Genomic DNA, 22,575 nt, shown 5'->3' with positions numbered 1-22,575 from the left:
GAGCCCAGGGGAACGCGGGGGGAAGAAGGAGGAGGAGGCGGCGAGCCGTTACCTGCGGATCGCGCTCTCCGCGGGCTCCGCTCCGCGCCGTCCCTGCCCTGACCGGCCCGGCCCGAGCTCCTCCTGGCGGCCGCCGCCCTCACCTGCCCCCGGGGATCCACCCGCGCCCCGCTCGCCTCCCTGCGCCGCCTCAGGCCGGCTCCGCAAGATGGCGGCGCTTCCGGGAGAGACCACGGCGGCCCCGGGGTGGAGGGGCCGCGGCGGCAGCGGTGCGCCCGCCCTCCCCGGCCGGCCGGCCGGCCCTTCCGCGCCCCGCCTGACACCACCCCGCTCCAACCGCCGCGCCGGCGGCGGGGCCCTCCCGGCGCCCCACGCTCCCGCCCCGGGCTCCCCCGTCTCCTCACGCTCAGTGCGCTCGTCCGCGGCGCTCTCCCGCCCCTCGGCCCGGCGGTGCCCCGCGATGGGGGTGGCGGAGGCGCTGGGCGCCGGGGCGGCGCGGCTGTTCTTCTACCCGACGCTGCTGTACACGGCGGCGCGGGCGCAGCTGCCCGGCTCCCGCCGGCCCTGGTTCCACCGCATCGACGGCGCCGTGCTGCTGGGGGCGCTGCCGCTGAGGGGACTCAGCCGCGGGGTAAGGCGGGCGCGGCGGGGCGGGCCGGGCCGGGCCGGGCCGGGCTGGTGGGGCCGGACGGCGGTGTCTGACCCTGCCCGTGCCCGCAGCTGGTGGCGGAGGAAAACGTGCGCGCCGTGGTTACCCTCAACGAGGAGTACGAGACCCGCTTCCTCTGCTGCTCCCCCCAGGTGAGGCCGGGAGGTCGCCGGTGCCCCTCCTCCCCGGGGAAGGGTCCCGTGTGGCTCCGCCGGGTCCCGGCGCGGGGGCAGGGAGGCTCTGGCCGCCTCCTGCCGCCATCCTGGCAGCCACCGCCGAGTCCTCTGACAGCAGAGCCGTGGCTTCTCCGTCTCTAAGCCGACTGGTAAAACTGTGAGACAAACCAGTGAAAGGTGAGGGTGCGAAGTGTGACCCCGGCAGCAGCGGAGAGGGAAGGGCGGCGTTAAATCCACCCGCATCACCATGCAAATACAAGAATGCCTTGTTTCGGGATGAGATGCCAGCTCCCTTCCTTTCCTTTAGCCGAGCCACATCCCTTTTCAGTTCCCTCTAACTCCTCCTTTCCGATAGCCAGCACTGAGGTTTCCGTGCATCCGATTTGACACTGTCCTGCACGACATCCTGGTCTCAAAATTGGAAAGCCATGGGTTTGATGGATGGACCACTCGGTGGATCAGGAACTGGCTGAATGGCCGCACTCAAAGGGTTGTGGTCAATGGTTCAATGTCCAATTGGCGGCTAGTGACGAGTGGTGTTCCTCAAGGGTCGGTACTGGGACCAGTGCTGTTCAACATCTTTGTCGGAGACATGGACAGAGTGCACCCTCAGCAAGTTTGCTGACGACACCAAGCTCGGTGGTGCAGTTGACATGCTGGAGGGAAGGGACGCCATCCAGAGGGACCTGGACAGGCTTGAGAGATGGGCTCGTGCAAATTGCATGAAGTTCAACCAGGTCAAGTGCAGGGTCCTGCACCTGGGACATGGCAATCCCAAGCACAAATACAGGTTGGGCGGAGGATGGCTGGAGAGCAGCCCTGAGGAGAAGGACTTGGGGGTGTTGGTGGATGAGAAGCTCAACATGAGCCGGCAGTGCGCACTGGCAGCCCAGAAAGCCAACTGCATCCTGAGCTGCATCGAGAGAAGTGTGGCCAGCAGGTCACGGGAGGCGATTCTACCCCTCTGCGCTCGCGAGACCCCACCTGGAGCACTGTGTCCAGCTTTGGAGTCCTCAGCACAGGAAGGACATGGACCTGTTGGAACGGGTCCAGAGGAGGGCCATGAAGATGATCAGAGGGGTGGAGCACCTCCCCTGTGAAGACAGGCTGAGAGAGCTGGGGTTGTTCAGCCTGGAGAAGAGAAGGCTCTGGGGAGACCTCATAGCAGCCTTCCAATATCTGAAGGGAGCCTACAGGGGAGCCGGAGAGGGACTCTTTGTCAGGAAGTGTAGTGACAGGACAAGGGGTAATGGTTTTAAATTGGAAGAGGGGAGATTTAGATTAGATATTAGGAAGAAATTCTTTCCTGTGAGGGTGGTGAGGCACTGGAACAGGTTGCCCAGAGAAGCTGTGAATTCCCCATCCCTGGAGGTGTTCAAGGCCAGGCTGGATGGGGCTTTGAGCAACCTGGTCTGGTGGGAGGTGTCCCTGCCCATGGCAGGGGGGTTGGAACTCGATGACCTTTAAGGTCGCTTCCAACTCTAACCATTCTATGATTCTATGATTTAAAGGAGTAACGCTCAAAAGTCTGTTTACGACCCTACTGAATTTCCCAACTCTCTCAACAAGTTCTGGGCTTTCTTTCTGGAAACCACCCCCCCCTCCCCGCCCCCCCCCCCCAAAAAAAAAAAAAAAAGTTTAACTCATCAGATCTGTTATGTCTGTTTCAGGAATGGGAGGCAATGGGAGTGGAGCAACTGCGTCTCAGCACCGTGGATCTCACGGGAGTCCCCACCTTGGAAAACCTCCACAAAGGTGTTGAATTCATACTGAAACACCGAGCGTGTGGTAACAGCGTCTATGTGCACTGCAAGGCAGGGCGCTCCCGCAGTGCCACCATGGTGGCAGCATATTTAATTCAAGTAAGAAGGATTCTGTGCTAAGTGGGGTTTATTTTCATACAGCCTGGGCAAATACAGCCAGCCTTTACAGTTTGCTTTTGCTCAAGAAAGCCTGAGCATGTACAGGTGCATTAATATTCCATGATATGCAGAGTTTGGGCTGGAGACCCTTTTAAGAGAGGAGGACAGCTGGGCCCCAAACTTACATTGCTGTTTTGTAGAATGTGACAGGTGCAGGGTAAATGAACAAGTGAAACTTAAGTGTTTTGCTGAACTGCAGTCTAAGCTTCCTTTGATAATCTAATTTACCTTTGCGCACCTTGTTCATCCGTGCTTATGATGCTGTCAAGGTAATTGCTTCCTGGCAATAAGCTATTGGTGAAGCTGCCATTGTTAAGTCATTTTTTCATTCATCTGTACGATCCGCATCTGCCAGCTCCATTATTAGCACTGGCAAAGAGCTTCTGATCTTAGGGGAAAGAGAAACTGTTGTTGCAACACAGCTTTGAAACACATGGTCTGATAGTATCTGTTGCTGGTTCTGGCAGGGCTGTCGAGACTTCAGGAAGCTGCTCATTTTTCTGGGCTGTTAATATAGTAAGTTCTCAACGGGTTTTGAATGATTCTGCCGTTCTTAATTCTTTCTATGAAGGAACAGAGTAAGATGGGAATAACAAGTCACTGGTGAGGGTAGGTTCACTGAGCAGATAAACATCCGTTGTTGTTGACCAGATTTTCTCCTTGGTTAACTGAAATGGCGAGCCTTTCTGAGCTTTTCAATAAATACAGCTTGGGATCAAGAGAAGTGACTTTGGTTTTCTGAATTCCTCTGCAGACTCAACTGGGTAAGCCAGCACTAAGAACAGAATCCCACCTGTGGATTCTTCTGTTGGTGTTATTAACTGCTCCCTGGAAAATTTTCCCTCAGTGCTGAAAGTTTTCTAAGTGCTGAAGTGCCATAGGAGTACTAGTAAGGTTTTTAAAAAAAAAAAAAAAAAGCGAGCTGCACTTTTGCTGTGGTCTGGTGAGACCAGGACAGGAAACTATTCACAACATGATGGAAGCGTGAGTGAGACAGAAAATGGAGGTCCCAGGCAGCAACCGTCTCCCTTCAACTGAGGGACTCATTTAACGAGCTTGCATTGACATTCAGGCCCCTCAGAGAGAAACAGGAATTAAACAGAAGGGGCAAAGCAGCAAATTTTCTAACAACTCTAGTCTTGCCTGTAGCCTCCAGGAAGGCTCTTATTAACTGATACAGGGATGGAACGGATTTTCAATTTCTGCCTTCTCAGCTGCATCACTGGAGCCCTCAGGAAGCAATAGAGGCTATTGCCAAGATCCGTCCCCACATCCTCGTTCGGCACAAGCAAGTCCAGGTCCTGGAGAAATTTCACAGGAACGTGATCGCTGGGACAACTGCGTAGTGTCAGTAAGAACTATCAAAATCTCTGTCTCAGCTGCTTTAAAAAACTTTACGTTTTAATGATCTAAAGAAGGCTTAAGCGTTGTACTTCTTGACCGTCAATAAAGAAGTTTTTACATAAATTACAGCATGTTGGGTTGTTTCATTAAAGCTTTCTTTCCTTACGGCTAATATCTTAGTTCTCTTGGAGCCCCATAGTTCTTCTCTCCCACACACAGTGTCAGTGCTGAGCTGAACTGCAATCCACAGGAAGTTCTGTATAATTTGCAATAAAGGAAAAGAAAACTTTTGTCTCGGCAGAGACTTTATTCAGATTCTTACCCAAAGGGTTACAGTGCCAACAGAAAGGGGGATGAGGAAGTGGTCTTAATTCCGTCTTTCACCAACACTATGTTATGATTACAGGTGGGGATTCCCTGGACAGTAAAGGAAGCTAATACTCATAAAAACAATCTCCTCTTTATGCTAGGTGATGACAGAGCAGTAAGCAAGTTCCCAGTTTGCTACCACTCCTCTAGGAGAAGTGCTGAAGGATGCAACCTACTAAAGGTCTTGGCATCAGCTCCGGAATCTGCTGTAAATATTTCTGCCAGGCCCCCCTTCTGTGATAGGGACAGAGGAACGTTTAAATGGGGACATCCCTGGAGGACACAGTGCACACCTAACTCTGTGACTGACATGGCGGCAACGCACAGCCTCCCAGGCAGTTAAAACTACCAGTCTGGGCCAAGGAGGATGTTGTCCATATGCCATAGGATTTGTTATTGGCATACTGGTTCCAGGCTTAAAAAAGCCATTTGCTGCAGTTTGGGCCTCAAACACAAGCAGCTTATCATCAAGGGATCAAAGTAATAGCATTTAGTCCATCTGAAATCTAAGATGCAGCAGTTCAACTTCAATAGTGCTATGTAAAAGAACAGGCCCACAGCCAGAAAGCCCGTCCTTCCTCTGCACAGGTATAGAGGATGGGGCCTTTACTGGATCTTGTGAGTAACTGGGACTGGTGCTGAGGGTGGTGGGTGACTCTGAGCTGCACAGCAGAACGCCATTGCTGCCCTTTCTGTCACCGGGCCCGTTTTTCCCGCTTAGGCCAAGACAAACTGCAGGTTAGTGAGCAGCACTTTGATGCCACTTGTGACCGTTACAACAGAGGTGGCTGGGTTAAGTTTAAAAGTGTTTGCATCGCCCTTTTTATAGCGGTCGCGAAAGACATAGATGCTGCCATTGCAGCTGGCAATTTTCCAGAGGGACGGTACCGAGCTCCAGGCATCTGGCAGGCAGAGCCGGGTGAAGCTATCCAGAAGGGGGTTGTAACAGAGCAATGAATCCCCCTCGGCTACAATGAACACCACATCCTTGTGTACAGCAGCGTGCATGCGCCCTGCAAAAGGCAGTACGTATGGCTTCACGTGGCATTTCTCTGTGTTGGTATCATAGCACTGAATTAGCCGAGAGGGCTTGGTGAAGAAGTCCAAGTCATTTTCCTCCCCACCCAGCAGGTAAATGACACCATTAAGGTTTACACCTGCAGCTCCGGAGACTGCCACTTCCAACTGGCTGGTCTCTGTCCAGACATTGTCTCGCACTCTGTAATATATGACGGCGTTAGAGAGAGTGTCCTGTAGAGTTTTCCCCCCCAGTGAATAGATTGCATCCTTGCTTGGAACGGAGACAAGGGTGTGTTGGAGCCGGTCACGGGGCAGAGGGGCACACCATTCCCAGTCTATAGTCGCGTTGTTGCATTTCCACATGCGTCGCGGAATGGAGCCACCAACGACATATAGGTCACTACCGTGCTTGCAGGCTGCGGTGATCTGGTGACACAGGCTGTTCTGGCCACTCACGCTTATGGAGTCATCATCAGCACAATGCAGAGAGACAGCGAGTGAATGTGTACGTGACGACTCCTTTCCAATCAGGTAGATGTGAACATTTTCTCCAATCACCTGAGAGAAAGGAGGAGTGTATCAGCAGGATTGGACCTGTTTACACAAACATCAGTGATGCCCAAGACCGAATTTTTCAGCTTAGGACCCACCTGTGGGCCTGAGGTGTGTGACCTGGCTTCCCCAGTCCTGCCACCCTGCAGCGTTCAGGATCCAGAACCTCAAAGCCTTTTCAAGATACCAGTCATACCTGACATAGCAAAATAGCTACAGACTTCACAGGAACCCAAGTGCCTGTGTTTCAGGTAAGGGCTGGTTACATCACTGATGGAGTTATAAATTATAAGGGGAATGCCAAACCCAGATTTCTGAATGGTCTCTTTGGTAACTGAGCATCTGGTGAAATGAGTTATTTGTGGCATTGCTCCAATCACAAGTGAAAGCAGCCTCAGGTTAAATTTAAAAAGCTGTCAGTGGGGTTGCTACTTATGACAATGAAAGTATTCCTCACGCAAGCACCATGAATTTCAATAGCAATTTGTGTTTTGTGACTTTCAAGTCACACCTGTGAGCAGAATACCCTGCCTTGGGAAGTGTGAAACCAGGAAATTCTACACCATCCCTGGAAAAGAAGGTCTTTTTATACCTTCAGACTCGATCGCAGCGTCTCTGAAAAGCCCGCTCGCTCCTCCTTGTTGAAGTTGATCCAGGTTTCTATGGCAACCGCTGGATTCTGAGAACATGGAACGCCATCTGCGGTTTGGGGACAGAAAGGCAACTATGATATCTAGACAAAAGTGTATGTACTCAGGAACATCCTCTTCCTGCGACTCCCTCCCCCCACAAACCCTGCTTTCTAGAGAGGAAAGAAAGCTACAGAGGTTTATAGATTTTGGCAGGCATGATGGGGACTGCCAGCCAGACATTTACATGAAATTAGTTTGGATAAATAGCAGAAGACAGCTGCCAGATCTTAAGCACTTTGGATGAGTTTCAACAAAGGAACCTATGTCCGAGAGAAAGAGGGCAAGAAAGAGAACTTCCATGCTTTGTGACGATGAAAAATACTTCCTTATTTTAGCATTAGGCAGAAAGATTCTCTTATTTGAGAAGCTCAGCAGCTGCCTGCCTTTCTGGCTGGACCTAGAAAACCTATCTAGCAAAAGTCATCTGCAGACATGTTCCTTCTCCGAGCACTGCCAGACAGCTGACCCTCAAGACTGAACATCTGGTATTGATGCTATCCTCTTAACATTTGGAAATCCCCAATGAGCTACTACAGCTTTCCTTAGCAGTGTGACAGTAGCAAACACTCAACAGGCTGCAGCAGGGTTCAATTTGTTTCCAGAGGTAATTGGAAGTTTTGGTTATGCCACAAACTATTGCATCATCGTCGTTACCTAGATGATTTTAGGTATTTACTTCCACTTTGAAAGCCAGCAATTATGCCTGTATCCATTGAAAGGCTTCCCTATGAAGGGTCTCTGATTTTGTAGTCTGCTCTCACAACAAAACCTGAATTCAATGATGCTGAAGTCACCGAACAAATTCCAACACTTTTCTCTATACTGGAAAGGAGGAGGAAAAACGTGGAACAAAAGCAGGTATTTCAACTCTGTTTATTAATAAAAGGGATTTCCATTAGCTATCCATCACATGGAGTGGTTAAATGGAAAAACTTTTATTTTGAAATGGGTCCTTGAGTGCAACAACAGGTAAGCTTAACAAATTACTGTTACATAAAATTAATTTTAATCCTTGCCACTAATAGCTTCTTCTATTTAACCCTCTATTAACCAAAGATGCAGGAACTGCAAAAGAAAAAGGTTTTCCTTACCAGCGGGAGGAGTACCTTTCAGATTTTTAATCATGGGCTAAGTTTCAGCATAAATATTGAGTAATGTGATTCTATATATAGAAATAGACGATGCACGGAGAAAAAGTTTTATTGAGCAATTATTTTAATTTAGGACCACAAACATTAAACGCCATAGTCCTAAAACTATTGTTACTACCTGGAATCCCTAAGAAGTTAAGGGTGAATGACCTCTATGGCTTTATTTCATGATTTTAGGATTTTTTTTTTTTTTAATGAACTCACTTTAAAAACTTTACCTAGATAGTTATCATAATTAATCTAATTTTATCGTAGGTTTTTTTGAGCTATCAGTACTTATTCTTAATAGGTTTTTGTCTGTGAATTTCTTTAGATGCAATAGAGATGATTCAATGCAATATCTGTAAAGACTCCCATATGCACAGCCTCCACTTTAAAGGCTATTTTAAGTCATACAGACAGATTTGCTAGTATTCCAAAGAAGCCAGTCATGGTGGGTTTATTGTTGTAAAAGCATATAAAACACATGACACACAAAGTATAGTTATTTGCTCATTTACCAAATTATTTAATTAAAGCATGAAAGGGGCAATCTCTCTGGTCCCAAGTCCAGCACATTTGAATGGATGAGCTTCTACTACATTCTTGCGTCCTCTAGCAACGATACATAAATGCACAAAAATGGAGTTGTGACTGCAGCATCATGGAGAGGTTTTCAAGTACTGGCTGTACCCACTAGGGCAGCAGAGAATATTTGAGGATTGGTGGCAGCTGGACTAAGTTGCTGACGTGTTGACACATCCTTCACAACACTGAGTCACTGCGTCCATTACTGTGGAAGGCTATTACGTTTACAAGAGGGGCAATTACTGTATTACCTAAGATGTTACAATGCCTCTCTTTCAGTCAGCTGAGTGCCTAGTTTGAATAATCCTAACAACAATATACAATTGTTAATAACATTGTCTAAAAATATGGCCTTCTTACCAATGTTGAGTTGCTGCATTCCTATGCTAAATGATTACTAACTAAATTAAAAAAAAAAAAGACTTTAATAAGATGTTCATTTCTGGTAAGGCTTCTTTGTTCTACTTTTAATGCGAACAAAAATACAAGAAATTGTTGAAAGTTACTAAGTTATGTTTAAAAAACCTGTAGTACTTCTGACCTGTTGACTCAGGAGCTCCTTGGAATTACCAGCATCTTCTATGTCTCTTTTCTATAGCTTAGATGCTTCATGTCCATTAACAATTAATAGGGTGGGTTTTTTCCAATTAAGTTATCCAGAATGTTTTGCTTTGCTTAGCTAAGCCTCTGAGTAGACAACGATTATGAAAGCTTGGATCTTTCCATCTATTTTGTTCAATCTCTGACCGACTCTCTGAAAGCCTCCTTCTACATCCACATCCTGGCTAGTCTCAAGAATTCCTTACCTGTTAGGATGTCTGTCAGTAGGCGGAGAGGCAGGTGGAGGAACTCCTCCGTGTCTTGCAGCTGGGACAAATGTGACTTTGCACAGTGTTTGGCAGCTGTGTAGAGCTCCACGTCACTGTGTTGATCTGCCAACCACATGACCTGTAGACAGTTCCTAACCTGCACCGTACGAGCCAGAAAACGGGAGCACTCTTCAAAAAGGGCAGTCAGCTGGTACATGTCTGCCACTTCATAGGTTTCCTGCAACTCCTCTGCCCTCAGCTTTACAGTCCCATGGTAAATATAGTCCACAAGCAGCTGAAAGACACTCTCACTAACGTCCTGCAGCTCAATCACCCGGTTGTGGGCCTCCTTTAGGTTGGAAGTGAACATAGAACGAAAAAAGCAACTCTGAGCCGAGAGGACCAAACGGTGCAGCTGGAATTCTTTGCCTTCCACTGATATTGTAACATCAGCAAAGAGCTCATCCTCCAAGCATAATTTCATAATACCCTGGGCCACGCGGCCTGAGTGGGAGCGGTCGGTGAAAGTGTAGTTCACAAAGTAGTTTTCTTCCGCAGAGGAGCCTCCAGTCTCTTCTGAGGAGTCCATGTTGCTGCACAGATCAGACCTCCAGCAATCTGTAAAATCACAATAATTATACGGCATTCTCTCTCCACTAACGAGATTATGCAGTACTTCAGGGTACAGGGAAAAAGCAAACATATTGGTAAGAGGCCAGCATATTTTAGACTGAATATAAATAGCGCAGGCAGAAACTTTTGTTTGAACTTCAGAATCTCAAACAACAAATGAGAAGTTGGCATAATTAAAATTATAATATATTCCAAACTTCCAGTACAGTGAGCATCACATCCCAGCAGAACGGGGAGACGCGCATATGTTTTCACCACTCATTTCACTGACACAAAGAAACGCAGCAGTAATTATTCAAGTGGAAAGTCCAGCAGCCACCTTAGGAAACTCCCGAAGCCAAGAGAATGTGACAGCACCATAGCTGGGCTAGATGGAAAAAGGATTACAGTATCATACTAACAAAGAACACAGACAGCAGTTCCTATCATCCAAAACCAACGTAATGAATCTGTGCGGTGGTATCAAGTAAGGTGAACTTGCTTTTACCAAAAAGATGTGCGAGAAGTCTGCCAGACATAACCACCAGTCCTTTGAGCCAACCAAATGAGACAACTGATGGTTACACTCAGTTCGTTAATGCGCCAGACACCTTCAGCATGGAGAGTAACCTGTTAGATGTTGTTAGCCACTGTTTCCCAAGGGGCAAGGAGAACTCAATTTAGCAGCTAACACCTCTTAGTAGGTACCAGAGATTGTTTGCAGAGCTCCAAGCAGTTTGTGCGTCAAAAAAGCTTCTGAACCAGAGAAGGACTGCTGAAGAAGAGAGCTCTTTTTTAACATGGCTCTTGACAGCATTAGGAGCACATAGATGCCTGACTGCATTCACTTTAAACTTGGCATTACACCTGAAATATCAGACTGATATCACAAATTTCATCAATAAATACTGAACACGATTTCCAGCGCAATGCTTCCCAACGATGGGATTTTTCCCCAGGAGGTTCATAGTTAACTCTTCCATGCTTTATTTTGTCAAACATGCATTTTCTTACAATAGCTTTGCTTGGTACAGGAAGGCTCCTAAGTTCTTTGCTCACATTCTGTTCATGGGAAGTAGTGTCTACATTCCTCCTTGGCTGGACAAGTGCATCCCATCCCTGATGATGGCCTGCCTTAATTGTACCCTCACTGTGATTTTACAGTAGTTCCGGTCTGTCTGAAAAATACCTATGCATTAGTCTGTAAGAGACTGAGGAACTGCAATTAGCACAGAACACGTCAGAACCATAGAATTGTCTAGGTTGGAAGGGACCTTTAAGATCATCTAGTCCAACCATCAACCTAACTCTGACAAAAAAAAAACAAAAACATCACTAAACCTTGTCACTAAGCACTATGTCAACCTGTCTTTTAAATACCTCCCGGGATGGTGCCTCAACCGCTTCCCTGGGCAGCCCACTCCAATGCTTAATAACCCTTTCAGTGTAAACATTTTTCCTAATATCCAACCTGAACCTCCCCTGGCACAACTTGAGGCCATTTCCTCTTGTCCCATCGCCTGTGACCTGGGAGAAGAGACCGACCCCCCCTGGCTACACCCTCCTTTCAGGGAGTTGTAGAGAATGAGAAGGTCTCCCCTCAGCCTCCTTTTCTCCAGGCTGAACACCCCCAGCTCCCTCAGCCGCTCCTCACAAGACTTGGGCTCCAGACCCCTCACCAGCTCCGTTGCCCTTCTCTGGACCTGCTCCAGCACCTCAATGTCTTTTTTTTGCGGTAGGGAGCACAAAACTGGACACAGCACTCGAGGTGGGGCCTCACCAGTGCCCAGTAGAGGGGGACGATCACCTCCAGAGTCCTACTCACCACACTGTTGCTGATCCAGGCCAGAGTGCTGGTGGCCTTCTTGGCCACCTGGGCACACTGCTGGCTCACATTCAGCCAGCTGTCGACCAACACCCCCAGGTCCTTTTCTGCCAGGCAGCTCCAGCCACTCTGCCCCCAGCCTGTAGCGCTGCATGGGGTTGGTGTGACCCAAGTGCAGGGCCCGGCACTTGGCCTTATTGAACCTCATCCCGTTGGCCTCGGCCCATCCATCCAGACATTGGTACCATTTTTCCAGCTTTATTGAGTACCAGCCTATCCTGCAGACTGCCTCCTGCTTCAGTTAAAGCTCTTGATTTTGAGTCAAGGTGCTGGGAAGCTGCAGCCCAGGAGTGGCCATGCAGAGCACCAGGATACGGATGGATGAAGGATGCTGCCCTCCTGGCACAGCGGAACTGGCTGCCCCCCACCACCCAGCACGACTTCCAGAGGACCGGTGCCAAGTCACAAAGCTGCTAAAGGCTACCATAAGCCTCACATCCTTCTTTGTATACACAAAGTTCCCCTTTCCATCTGTGGCATCGCCACGATAAAGAAAGAGAAGGTGCAGGAACAGTCAAGTGTCCCATAAAGCAAAATCTTACACTCCGTGCCAAAGCAATGACCTGCCGTATGCCAGGCCATAGGTGACGATGGCGTAACCAACACCTGGCACTCCTCCTTCCTCCCTTCCTGACAGGGTCGCGGCTGCCATGACAGCGCCTGGGATCAGGGAACCCAACCGACAGCGACATCCCGCTTCGGGGGCGGCGAGGCGGGGGGGGCGGGAGAGGAAGGAAAAGAAAGCCAATTCCCGGAAAAGCAAAGGCGCCCGTTTAGGCCGCGCCAACGCCGCGAAAACCGCCGGAGAGCGATCTCGCCCCCGCAGCGCCGCTCCAGCCCCGGGCTCTGCCAGGGCCCCTCAGGCCCGCACCCGACATCCCCATGGAACGCGCCGCTCCCAACCTTCCCGCTGGGCTCCGAGCTCGTACCGGGGCTCCCCCGGCCCCCTCAGCACCCACCTGCGGCTCCTCCTTTCATGCCGCCGCCCCGGGGTGCCCCAGAGGCTCCTCCGCGCCCCTCACCGCCAAGGCACTGGCCGCTTCCGGCCACCGACCCGGAAGTGTCCCCCTGCAGGCCCGGGGGAAGCGCGGGGACGGCGGCGCTTTTCCGCTTCCGGTCCGTGCCCTTGCCCGTCCCTGTGGCGGCGGGGATGTTGGCGGCGGCGGTGCGGGGGCTGGCGCGGGCGGCGCGGAGAGGTGAGGGCGGCCGGGGTGGCGGTGGGGCCGGGCCGGGCCGGGCCAGGCCAGGCCAGGCTGTGGGTCGGGCAAGGCCAGGGAAGGCCAAGCCGGGCGGTGGGTGAGACATGTCCGTTTCTCTCCGCAGCTGGTGCAGGCCCGGCGGCGGTGCAGGCCCGGCTGGCGGGAAGCTCCGCCGCGGAGACTCGCCGTAAGTGAGCGGGGCTGGGGTCGGGGTTTGGGAGGTGGTAGTGGCAGCGGCGGAGGCCTGCGCTTGTGTCCCTGTCCTGCTCCCGGCGCGGCGCTGGGGCCTTTGGCTGCCCTTAGGAAGGGTCTGTGCCATCACGTACCTGTTCTAGCGAGCGTTGTGGGAAAGAGGTTGGTGCCCGTCATGTATAAACCTGAATTTTGGGCAGAAGAGCCTCCCTCTTGTTGCTCACCCTGCGTCCTTTCCCCTGGGCCTGCCGGCTTGTGCTGTGCAGCTTCATCACCCCGAATCTTGCGGAGTATTTGTAATCATAACCAGAAAAAAAAAAAAAAAAAGCAACACGGGATCCTAGGGTGTGTTGGTTATGAGGGGGTTGCTTAGGTGCTGGCACATCAAACAAAACCAGGATTATTTTGTCTAGAAAAAAAAGATCCTTTCTAGAGCCAGGCTGAATGTCATGAGCAGTGTCTGAGTTCAGACCGTTCTGTCATCTCTGCTGCCCTCTGTTTTCATCTTATTTGCTTCTCCATCATCTTGTTGGGCTGTTCCTCCTGCTTTATTTACAGTGCAGAAAAAAGTTCTGTCTAGCAGTGACACGAACTTCCTTCCTTATCAAAATGTCTAGTTCCATGTTCCTCAACACAGGAAGGGCATGGGTCTGTTGGAACAGGTCCAGCAGAGGGCCATGAAGATGATCAGAGGGATGGTGCACATCTCCTATGAGGACAGTCTGAGAGAGCTGGGATTGTTCAGCCTGGAGAAGAGAAGGCTCCAGGGAGACCTCATAGCAGCCTTCCAATATCTGAAGGATCACTACAGGATGTAGTGACAGGACAAGGGGTAACAGTTTTAAATTGGAAGAGGGGAGATTTAGATTAAATAACAGAAAGAAATTTTTTCCTGTGAGGGTGGTGAGGCACTGGAACAGGTTGCCCGGGGAAGTTGTGGCTGCCCCATCCCTGGAGGGGTTCAAGACTAGGCTGGATGGGGCTTTGAGCAACCTGGTCTGGTGGGAGGTGTCCCTGCCCATGGCAGGGGGGTTGGAACTTGATGACCTTTAAGGTCCCTTCCAACTCTAACCATTTTATGATTCTATGTTCTGTGTACCACAACACACATATGTTGTGATAGTCTAGTCTCTATTACAGCATATATATTCTGCTATACATATATGTTGTGTTTAGCTTTGGATTTCATAAATAAAGTTTGCAGGTTTCCTGAACCTGAAGCTGCCTGGCTTCTGCCAGAGCTAGTGAGAAGCAGCTAGACTAGTTAAAGGGATTTTTAAGTCAGGGATGGGAATTACTGCTCTTCTTTCTGTAGCTTTCTGTATTCTCTGCCATAATCTTGGGAGCTTTGTTTTTTCTCTTTAGCTACTGTCAGACCAAAAAATGAAGTAGAACAGAAGCAGCTCTGTGCTTTTGGGGAGTACGTGGCTGAGATTCTTCCCAAGTATATCCAGCAAGCACAGGTAGGTGCTGCTTGAGTTATTGTTCTTGTGAGGGGGACGGGACCCAGCAAACAAGCTACTTGTTTGTTAGCTGTTTTCAGAAGTTGGGGAAGAAGGACTGCCAGAATTGCATGAAAGTTACCGCTATTATTATGCCGCTTTATCTAATGTCTTTATGTGTTTGCTGTATCATAGACTCTCTTTGTTTTGGTGTTCTGCTAGATTCAGTGTAATAAAATCAGACTATTCTATGTTCAGTCCTGTTGGTGTTTGTGCTCATGCCCTTTCCGCTGTTTTCATCAGGTGACCTGTTTCAATGAGCTGGAACTTTTGATCCATCCAGATGGCATCATTCCAGTTCTGACCTTCCTTCGAGATCACACTAATGCCCAGTTCAAATCCTTGGCTGACTTGACGGCTGTGGATGTCCCATCTCGGCAGTACCGCTTTGAGGTAAGAACTCCGCCGAGGTGCAGGACTTGGAGACCTTCACGAGTGCTGATGGCTGTGGGTGTTTTTGCAGCTCTGACCACATTTTTTGCTTTCTGACAGTGAAAAGAAAACCCGTTTTGAAATGCTGGGTTTCATTTAATCTGTTGGTCATAGAAGCAATAGCAGAACTGATGCTGTGTGGGTTCTTAGTCTGGCTTTCCTTTTGTGCTCTGATGAAAGTCTCTTTGTTTGTTTGTTTGTTTTCTTTTTTGGTTTGGTTTGTTTTTACCAAAGTGCCTGGAGACTTCTTTCTGGCCAGACGTGAATTCGTGCTCTTCCTTCTTCCACTTACGCCTGTCAGCTGCTGTTGACACAACTGATCACATTTTTCTTCAAATCTCATCAATCTTTTTAACAATTTTCTTCTTTAAAAAAAAAAACAACTAAAAAACAAAACAAACTATTTAGTGGCTTTGAAAATATTCCCTGAAAGTCAGGACCAAATAGGAGATGAGGCAGATTTTCAGAAAGCTCTCGGGTTTCACTCACTGAACTTCCACTGACTTTCAGTGAGTATTGGAGATGTGGTTCCCACAGATGCTTTTGAATGTCTCGCCGCATAGCTTTTCAGCTGCAGAAAAATTGCACCTGCAAACAGACAAAGAAAAGATACATCTTTGGGGAAACCACAGACTCAGCGTATTGTCTTCTCACCTACTATTAGAAAGCTTTATTGAGTGTGTTGCTACAAAGCTGTTATTTTAGTTTAACTTAGGAAGATCTGTAAAAGACAGTGGCAAAAAACGTCTAGGGCTCATAAGAGCCCTATGCTATAGGAGGCTGACTGGTTTAGGCAGCCCTATGGACGAAGAGATGTCTGCCTTCCCTTGTCTAATCTGGGCAGAGTGTCTCTTGGCCAAGAGAAGTGAATCGGTAGATTTTTAGTTCCCAGCAAGTAACGAAGGTAATGAAAGGTAGCTGATTTATTTTCCCTCTTTGGTTTATCTTGTGGCATTAAATCACTTACCAACAGCTGCTCGGAAAGTGAGGGCTGGCAGGTTTGCCTTACCTGTATTGGCTAATCGGATGTCTGTTGTTTTCAAATATAGCTCCTTGTTTTGCTAATAACAGCTTCGACTTTTAGTAACGTAACTTGTGATTAGGCAAAAATCCTGAGAGTTGTAAAGAGAGTTTCTTTAACTCAAACGCTTCCAGTCTCTGAAGAAGTTGAAGATTTTTTTTTAATTCGGGACTTTTCTTTCCAAAATCTACATTCATAGAAATAATAGAAGTGTAGACCTTAATGAATTCACCTTTGCCAGCCATCTTTACAGAGGCAGTATCAAGCAAGGCTACACAATTTTTTAGAAAGGTTTGGGTTTGGTTTTTTTCAGTCTGCTTGTAGTAAGTATTCCGCTCCCCCTGGAGGTTCTACTAATCTTCGTAAGCAGCCTTTTTATTAGTATTTCATTACCAGAAGAGTTAGAAATTTTCCCTGGTATCCAGGTACTTTGCTGAAAATTAAGTGTATTTCTTCTTAGCTTTTTCCCACTGGAGACTGGGAGTAATCGATAGCCATTTTCTTTGTGAAAGGCTATTGTCAAGTGTCTCCACCCCTACAGTGTTCCCTGTTTTTAAGATTTAGTATCCCTTTTTACTTCAGCTCGTTTTCTAAATCTCACATCATTTTCATTACACTTCTAAGGACCAAAGTGTTGGAACCTCGGCTGTACTAGTGTCTTTTAGTACCCAGCTCTGAAGTGCTGAATGTGATTCTGCTGATAAAGAATATTTGAAATAGCCTTCGTGTGCCTCTGCTTAGCCAGTACTGTACTCCAAAGAGACCCGTAAACGCCGTACAAGACCAGTGCCTTCTTTTATTTGGCTTCAGATTGTGTACAATCTCCTGTCGCTGCGCTTCAACAGTCGGATCCGTGTGAAGACATACACTGATGAGCTGACACCCATTGACTCAGCAGTCCCTGTGCACAAGGCAGCAAACTGGTATGAAAGAGAGGTGAGTGCCGGTGTGCTTGGGAGCAGAGATTTTGTGGAGAGGGGCTGTGTTTCCCTGATTAAACTCATCCCCAGGGCCCTGAGAAAGAAAGAGAGAAGCGTTTCCCTGGCTGCCTTTTCAGAGTAGGAGATAAAAGGATGTTTGATTTGCTTTTGAATGAGTTCCTGCATCAGTTTCACTGGCACCGCACAAAGCCAGGCTTTGAAATTCTATGGACATAATACATGAAGGTTTTCTTCTTCTTTTTTTTTTTTTTTTTTTTTTCCTAATCTAAATCAACTTGGCTCCTTTTCATTTAGGTTTGGGACATGTACGGTGTTTTCTTTGCCAACCACCCTGATCTAAGGCGAATCCTCACAGACTATGGGTTTGAGGGCCATCCTTTCCGGAAGGACTTCCCGCTCTCTGGTTACGTGGAGGTAGGAGATATGCCCATGTCTAAAGTTACGAATATCTCTGATACTCTTACTTGAGTTTCGGTACAGAGATGTGGTTGCATCTCAATCCTTTGTGTGAAAGGCGCTAAGGATGTTTCACTTGTCCGTATTCCAGAGGAGTTGTATAGATCTCCTGCCTGGAAGTTTGAAGTCATTAAAAAGTGTCATCCGTAATAAGGCAGCCTAAGGCCAGAGACACTGAGCGAATTTCATGTGCTGTGTACCAAAGACATTTGTCAGGCAGAGAAAGTGTTTCTGCTTTTATGATGTCTTCTGGAAGATTAAACTGTCCGCTGCAAGACTGGAGATTCCCAAAGGAATGAAGGAAAGGACTGAACTGATCTTAATGCAGTTGGAACTCCACTTTGCTGAGTTTTTTGTAGGCCCAGATTATAAAACTCTAGTTGAACTGACTTGCCACTTACCAAGTATTTATGTCTCTGTATCAAACCACAAGTGAGATGAATGGGTTTGGTATCTGCCTAGTTCCAAATGACCGCCTTGCAGAAGCAGTCATATTCGGTGAAGTTCTAAGACTGAACTGAGTCTCAGGATTAAACAGTGAGGTTCTGCAAGCAACAGAGGGTTTTAAGAAAAATAGCAATAACAGGGAATCCTGCAAGTGAGGACCAGGCAGCATCTCCTGAGCTGTGGTTTGGAGATCTGGACGGGCACGGTGAGGACAAAGCAAACCAGTCAGAAGTGTTTGGTACTCACCTGCTTTTCACCCTGATTGTCTTTCTGTCCCGTGTTCTGAGCATTACGCTAAGAAGCACAACTGAAACCAAACAAATTACCATATTATAAAGATTCGTGAGAGCAGTCCCCAGCTATGCCAGGTGGACGGGCCACCTTATTTTGGTGACTCAAGAGAAATTCCTTTGTCGTAGGACAAACTAAATGTGCTGTTCCATGTGGGCTTCATATGGACTGTAAGCTGGGCACTCCTAATTCAGGGTGGTTAGTCAGGATACCTGTGGTACATGGTAGCAGAGAGGAGGGTTTTCCTGGAGAGTCCAGAGGTCTGGGCGGCATCTGGAGGGCTCTTGTTTAATAATGAGGAGAATTGAAGCTGTGGCAGGGGCCTGTGGCGTAAGAAACAGAATTGTCTATACCAGAGGGTGGTCTGGGTCATTACTGTCTACAGCTAATTGCAGAGGTGCCATGGGAACTGTATGAAAATGACTGGCCTGTGTCCTTTGCACTGTTCTAGGTACGGTATGACGATGAAGTCAAACGGGTAGTGGCAGAGCCTGTGGAGCTATCTCAGGAATTCCGCAAGTTTGATCTGAATAGTCCCTGGGAGGCGTTTCCTGCCTATCGTGCAGCTCCAGAACCCCTGAAAATAGAAGCAGGAGCCAAGAAAGAAGATGCAAAATAGCAGCAGAACGGAGCGGATGCACAGCACCATCTAACATAGTATTTATAATAATAAAAATTGATATGAGATTCTTCCTTGTTGTGGTCACATGAATAATAATGTTTTCAAACTAGATGAAAAGCAGAGGGTGAGGGATGCTAATTTACAATCCGGATAATCCAACTGGTAGATGTTTATCTGCTGCTTGGAGTTCTAAGATGCTGGATTTGTCTTTTTGGTTTGCAAATTGAATGGAGTCCAGGCATTCCCTGTGGCTAAGATTCTTTATATAAGCTGCTTCTGCTGGCTGTCCCTGCAGGCGTAAATCACAGCCCCAGCGCTCACGAGGAGCCTGTGCTGAAGCAGCTGCGTAGCTTAAGCAACGAGAGAGCAGTGTTTCAGCTCCAAGGTGAGTGTTGGGAAGACCACAATAATACAGCAAACAGGCAAAGCTTTTGTAAATGGTTCTAACAATGTTATTAGGACAACGCAAGATGTACCTGGATCCAGACCAAAACAATTGTGGAAATCTCTGCATTGTTTCCTCGGGAATTAAGTCAGTTCCCATTCTGGCAGAAGAAGGAGGAGTTTGGAGGTGACATCTCACGTGCTGCTGCCTCATGCTGGCTTTTTCTTCATAATCAAGCAGTTTGCTTTCTCCAGCATCTTCAGACCGTGCTTTTTTCCTGCAGTCAAAAATATCTCCTTTCCCTTTTCCCATAGACAAAGAGTCTATGCCTTTTTGTCACCGTTCCAGTTCTTTTGAGCTGTGTGATATAATAGCATTACCACTATCTTTGCTCTTTTGGAAAATCTGAGCTCTCTCCAAAAAAAAAGCTGGAAAAATACTGTAGTTTCATTCCACCAGCCACCTGTTTAAATGGGATTACATTACAGCAGTCATCAATTAATAATGTCCTTAGTCCAGAAAATGCGTAACGCAGTCCTGCATCAGAAAGCTGACTGCCCTCGTTAAGATCTGAAAACTATTGTGTAAGAGATTTCATAAAATAGTTCACAAGCTGTTTATAGAGATTTCCTGAATCACTACTTCAGCTTTTAAAATTGTAAAAGGACTAATTAAAAAAAGAGTATGGGGTGGCAGAAGGGATAGGACAAAAATAAATTCAATAAAGAAAAACGGGACAAGTACTAGAACGTGATCTGTTTTCAAGAATAAAGGGCTGAACTGTGTGGGAAGAATCAGGTTTCATGTTTGTTTCTACCCCAGCCTTGTAAGCATGGACTTCTTAAATTTTTATTTATTTTTTTTTCTTTTTAATTTGTTTCAGGCTGCTGTGGCTGGCAGTCTTTGGGATGTGACTCACAACAGCGTTGTGTAGTTAAAATTAATAGCATTTGCCACTCACTTTAAAGGTTACAGCTCTTCGTGGGAAAGAGATGGGAACACAAAGCAGCAGGAGTTTGGGGTTTTATACGATTCTTAGCCCTGCTTTGTACCTGCCATCAATTGAGCTGATTAAATAGGAAAGGTACTTTTAGTCCTTCCTACAACGTTACGCATGTTTCTGGTTTCTGTTGCAGTGGCTCTTTTTGCATGCCGATGCCCATTGCGCAAGACGGAAAAGTTCCTGGCTCCACTTCTGTTGCTGTGAAAATTCTTTACAAAGCACGTTTTCCCCCCGGCCGCGTTCTCCCTTCCCCATCCCAGGTTGCTTGAGGCACCGTGCCAAAATTTATGGTCTGGATATCATAAAAAAAATACGTATTTCTCAATATGATAAGTCAGAAGACTGATGGTAGCAGGAACAGAAGGAGAACGGCCATTTAAACATAACGTTTGCACGGAAGGAGAGTTCGATTGACATGACATCAAGAAATGTTAGACACAAAGCCCTGTCAAGTGAGACAACACGTGAGGTTTGCTGAAGGATGCGTGTCCTGGAGAAGCAGCCAGCCCTGTGGGGACAGGCGTTGGCTCCAGCAGGTCTTTAGTATGTGGAATAGTTGCTAATGGACCCACGTCTCTCTTCTCATTAGAGAAGCCTGGGAGGTTATGAAGCGTGCAATTTAATCACCCAGACACGTTATCCCAGGGCACAAGAGGTTACGTGTCCTCACAAAGTGCTGCCAGTGTTGGCACGCTACCTTCTCCGCTGCTCCTGAGCCCGAGGGGCCTATGGATCCTGCTCGCTCTGGGTTCCTTGGGCTGGTGGGCGTTTGCTTTGTGCTGGGCAAGGCTGTGGTCAGCTTGGTCCAGCACAAAACTGTGTTCCAAATCCTCTCTCCTGGCCTGGTCCACGCTGCCGGGAGACTCGTTTGCGTGGGTTGGATGTCTCAGCTGTAGGAGGATGCTGGATGAGATGGAAGTCAGATGTAGCAGACTTACAGACACACTATTTAAAAGAGACATTTTCTGGTGCTGTGGGGACAAATAGACTTTAGGTGATGACTCACAGTCACCATGTTGAGCTTTCCCAGCTGAGTAGTTTTTGCTGGTGTTTTGCAGAACTCTGGCGTTTCTCCCTACAGCCGAACAAGCAGACTCTCCTCCTTGAGGCTGTGGCTCTTGACGGCATCAGAGTATCGGCCTTCATCACGGCCACGTGGTGTATATAAGCCCTTATAATTGATCTCCGGTCAAAATCCAGATGTGGATTTCATCTGGGCTTTGCACTCCTGCAGAGCAGAGGTTATGGGACTACTGAGGGACAGGCTGCGTGACAGCATGCCCCATATCACCCATCACGCTGCATCCTGTGACATCTTCTCCAACCGGTGTGAGGCCTGAGGGGGGGGTTCCTTTTGTGCAGTAGGTGCAGCAGGATGGGGCCCTGCCTGCCACTGTTACACAGCTCATTGCTCCTTCAGGCCGTGGGTGCTGCTCACAAACTGAAAGGACAAGGAAGGCATTTGCAGAAGGACCAGCAGCACCATACCTGGAAAGTAGCAAACAGCGGAGGTCCCGTCTGGTTACGATCAGTGCTTCACTACTACTTCCCTCAAGGTTTTCTTTCTTTTTCCCCTCCAGTGACTCAAACATCACCTTCCCTGAGAGCCATGTATGTCCTTCTTCCTTCCCCTCTTTCTTCAACCTTCTTCTCCTCTTCCTCCCCTGAGCACCTGCCAGACAGACCCAGGCTGGGGACTATGATCTCCCCAAGTTCTGGGCAAGATATTTGAAGCAAGAGATTTCTCCAGTCCTATAAGCAGAATATCCCTTTTGTGAAGATGCTGCCTGTCTCCCCGCAGTCCCATCTCAAAGAAACTTCCCTCCCAAAGAGGCTCCTCTGGTGTTGTATTAAACCACACCTTGTGCCTCAGCCAGATCCCACGTTTTTTGATCCCTCGTATCTTGTTCCCCTTTCCCACCTTCCTGCTTCAGGAGCTCATGGTGCAAAGGATGAAACCAGTCAATGTGCCCCTGGCTTGATGTGACATTTCAAAACTGTTCCTGCAACAGACGGCCTGACCAGCGGGAGCGCAGAGGAGCGTGGTTGTGCACACTCAGCTGTGAATACCTGGCAAGGACACAATCCCTCAGGAGGAGCAGATGCACCACCAAACGTTGCGATCGTACACGTGAGGACTGTGGGCAGCTGTCAGAAACTCTGGCTTGTTTCTGTGCGCCATAGAACTCCTGCTCCTTTACATAAACAACTAAGGCATACGTTTATCACTCTGCAATTGTCTTTCTGTGCAGGATAGTGAGGCAATCTTCCAAAATCCCCCTTGCCCAAGGCAGCATCTACCGCTGGTGCTTGTCTCCCGCCTGCCATTGTATCAG

At 48.1% G+C, this 22,575-nt stretch overlaps 3 protein-coding genes across 4 annotated transcripts; 2 read left to right on the top strand and 1 right to left on the bottom strand.

The window, feature by feature from the left end:
* Nucleotides 1-442: 442 nt before the first annotated feature.
* Nucleotides 443-4,215, top strand: PTPMT1 (protein tyrosine phosphatase mitochondrial 1). Its single transcript, XM_074148709.1, has 4 exons — nucleotides 443-631; nucleotides 721-801; nucleotides 2,496-2,687; nucleotides 3,962-4,215. Exons 1-4 carry the CDS (start codon nucleotides 461-463, stop codon nucleotides 4,091-4,093), a joined length of 576 nt encoding a protein of 191 aa, XP_074004810.1. The 5' UTR covers nucleotides 443-460; the 3' UTR covers nucleotides 4,094-4,215.
* On the bottom strand, nucleotides 2,700-12,798 carry KBTBD4 (kelch repeat and BTB domain containing 4). Its single transcript, XM_074148706.1, has 4 exons — nucleotides 12,708-12,798; nucleotides 9,249-9,869; nucleotides 6,625-6,731; nucleotides 2,700-6,038 (listed from the first exon to the last, which is right to left on the bottom strand). The coding sequence occupies exons 1-4, from the start codon at nucleotides 12,724-12,726 to the stop codon at nucleotides 5,178-5,180; spliced, it is 1,608 nt and encodes a 535-aa protein (XP_074004807.1). The 5' UTR covers nucleotides 12,727-12,798; the 3' UTR covers nucleotides 2,700-5,177.
* NDUFS3 (NADH:ubiquinone oxidoreductase core subunit S3) lies at nucleotides 12,725-20,021 on the top strand. Of its 2 annotated transcripts, none has more exons than XM_074148707.1 (7): nucleotides 12,725-13,003; nucleotides 13,050-13,134; nucleotides 14,505-14,602; nucleotides 14,885-15,034; nucleotides 16,905-17,030; nucleotides 17,330-17,449; nucleotides 18,681-18,922. In XM_074148707.1, exons 1-7 carry the CDS (start codon nucleotides 12,725-12,727, stop codon nucleotides 18,846-18,848), a joined length of 1,026 nt encoding a protein of 341 aa, XP_074004808.1. In that variant the 3' UTR covers nucleotides 18,849-18,922. The 2 variants fall into 2 exon arrangements, with proteins under 2 accessions (XP_074004808.1, XP_074004809.1); XM_074148708.1 differs by having other exon boundaries at nucleotides 12,833-12,944; nucleotides 13,072-13,134; nucleotides 18,681-20,021.
* The last annotated feature ends 2,554 nt before the right edge of the window (nucleotides 20,022-22,575 follow it).

Source organism: Numenius arquata, chromosome 6, assembly GCF_964106895.1.
Source record: "Numenius arquata chromosome 6, bNumArq3.hap1.1, whole genome shotgun sequence".
NCBI lineage: Eukaryota > Metazoa > Chordata > Aves > Charadriiformes > Scolopacidae > Numenius > Numenius arquata.
This window is presented reverse-complemented; position numbering and strand designations above follow the sequence as displayed.

Excerpts from the sequence above, each read along its gene's own strand:
- KBTBD4 (XM_074148706.1), bottom strand. Across the intron at positions 6,732-9,248 it reads ACTGACAGACATCCTAACAG|ATGGCGTTCCATGTTCTCAG; the intron begins GTAAGGAATTCT and ends CCCAAACCGCAG. Across the intron at positions 6,039-6,624 it reads CGCTGCGATCGAGTCTGAAG|GTGATTGGAGAAAATGTTCA; the intron begins GTATAAAAAGAC and ends CCTTTCTCTCAG.
- NDUFS3 (XM_074148707.1), top strand. The coding sequence starts at position 12,725 with ATGCCGCCGCCCCGGGGTGCCCCAGAGGCTCCTCCGCGCCCCTCACCG. Across the intron at positions 13,135-14,504 it reads CTCCGCCGCGGAGACTCGCC|CTACTGTCAGACCAAAAAAT; the intron begins GTAAGTGAGCGG and ends TTTTCTCTTTAG. Across the intron at positions 17,031-17,329 it reads CAAACTGGTATGAAAGAGAG|GTTTGGGACATGTACGGTGT; the intron begins GTGAGTGCCGGT and ends CTTTTCATTTAG.
- PTPMT1 (XM_074148709.1), top strand. The coding sequence starts at position 461 with ATGGGGGTGGCGGAGGCGCTGGGCGCCGGGGCGGCGCGGCTGTTCTTC. Across the intron at positions 632-720 it reads TGAGGGGACTCAGCCGCGGG|CTGGTGGCGGAGGAAAACGT; the intron begins GTAAGGCGGGCG and ends CCGTGCCCGCAG. Across the intron at positions 802-2,495 it reads TCCTCTGCTGCTCCCCCCAG|GAATGGGAGGCAATGGGAGT; the intron begins GTGAGGCCGGGA and ends TGTCTGTTTCAG.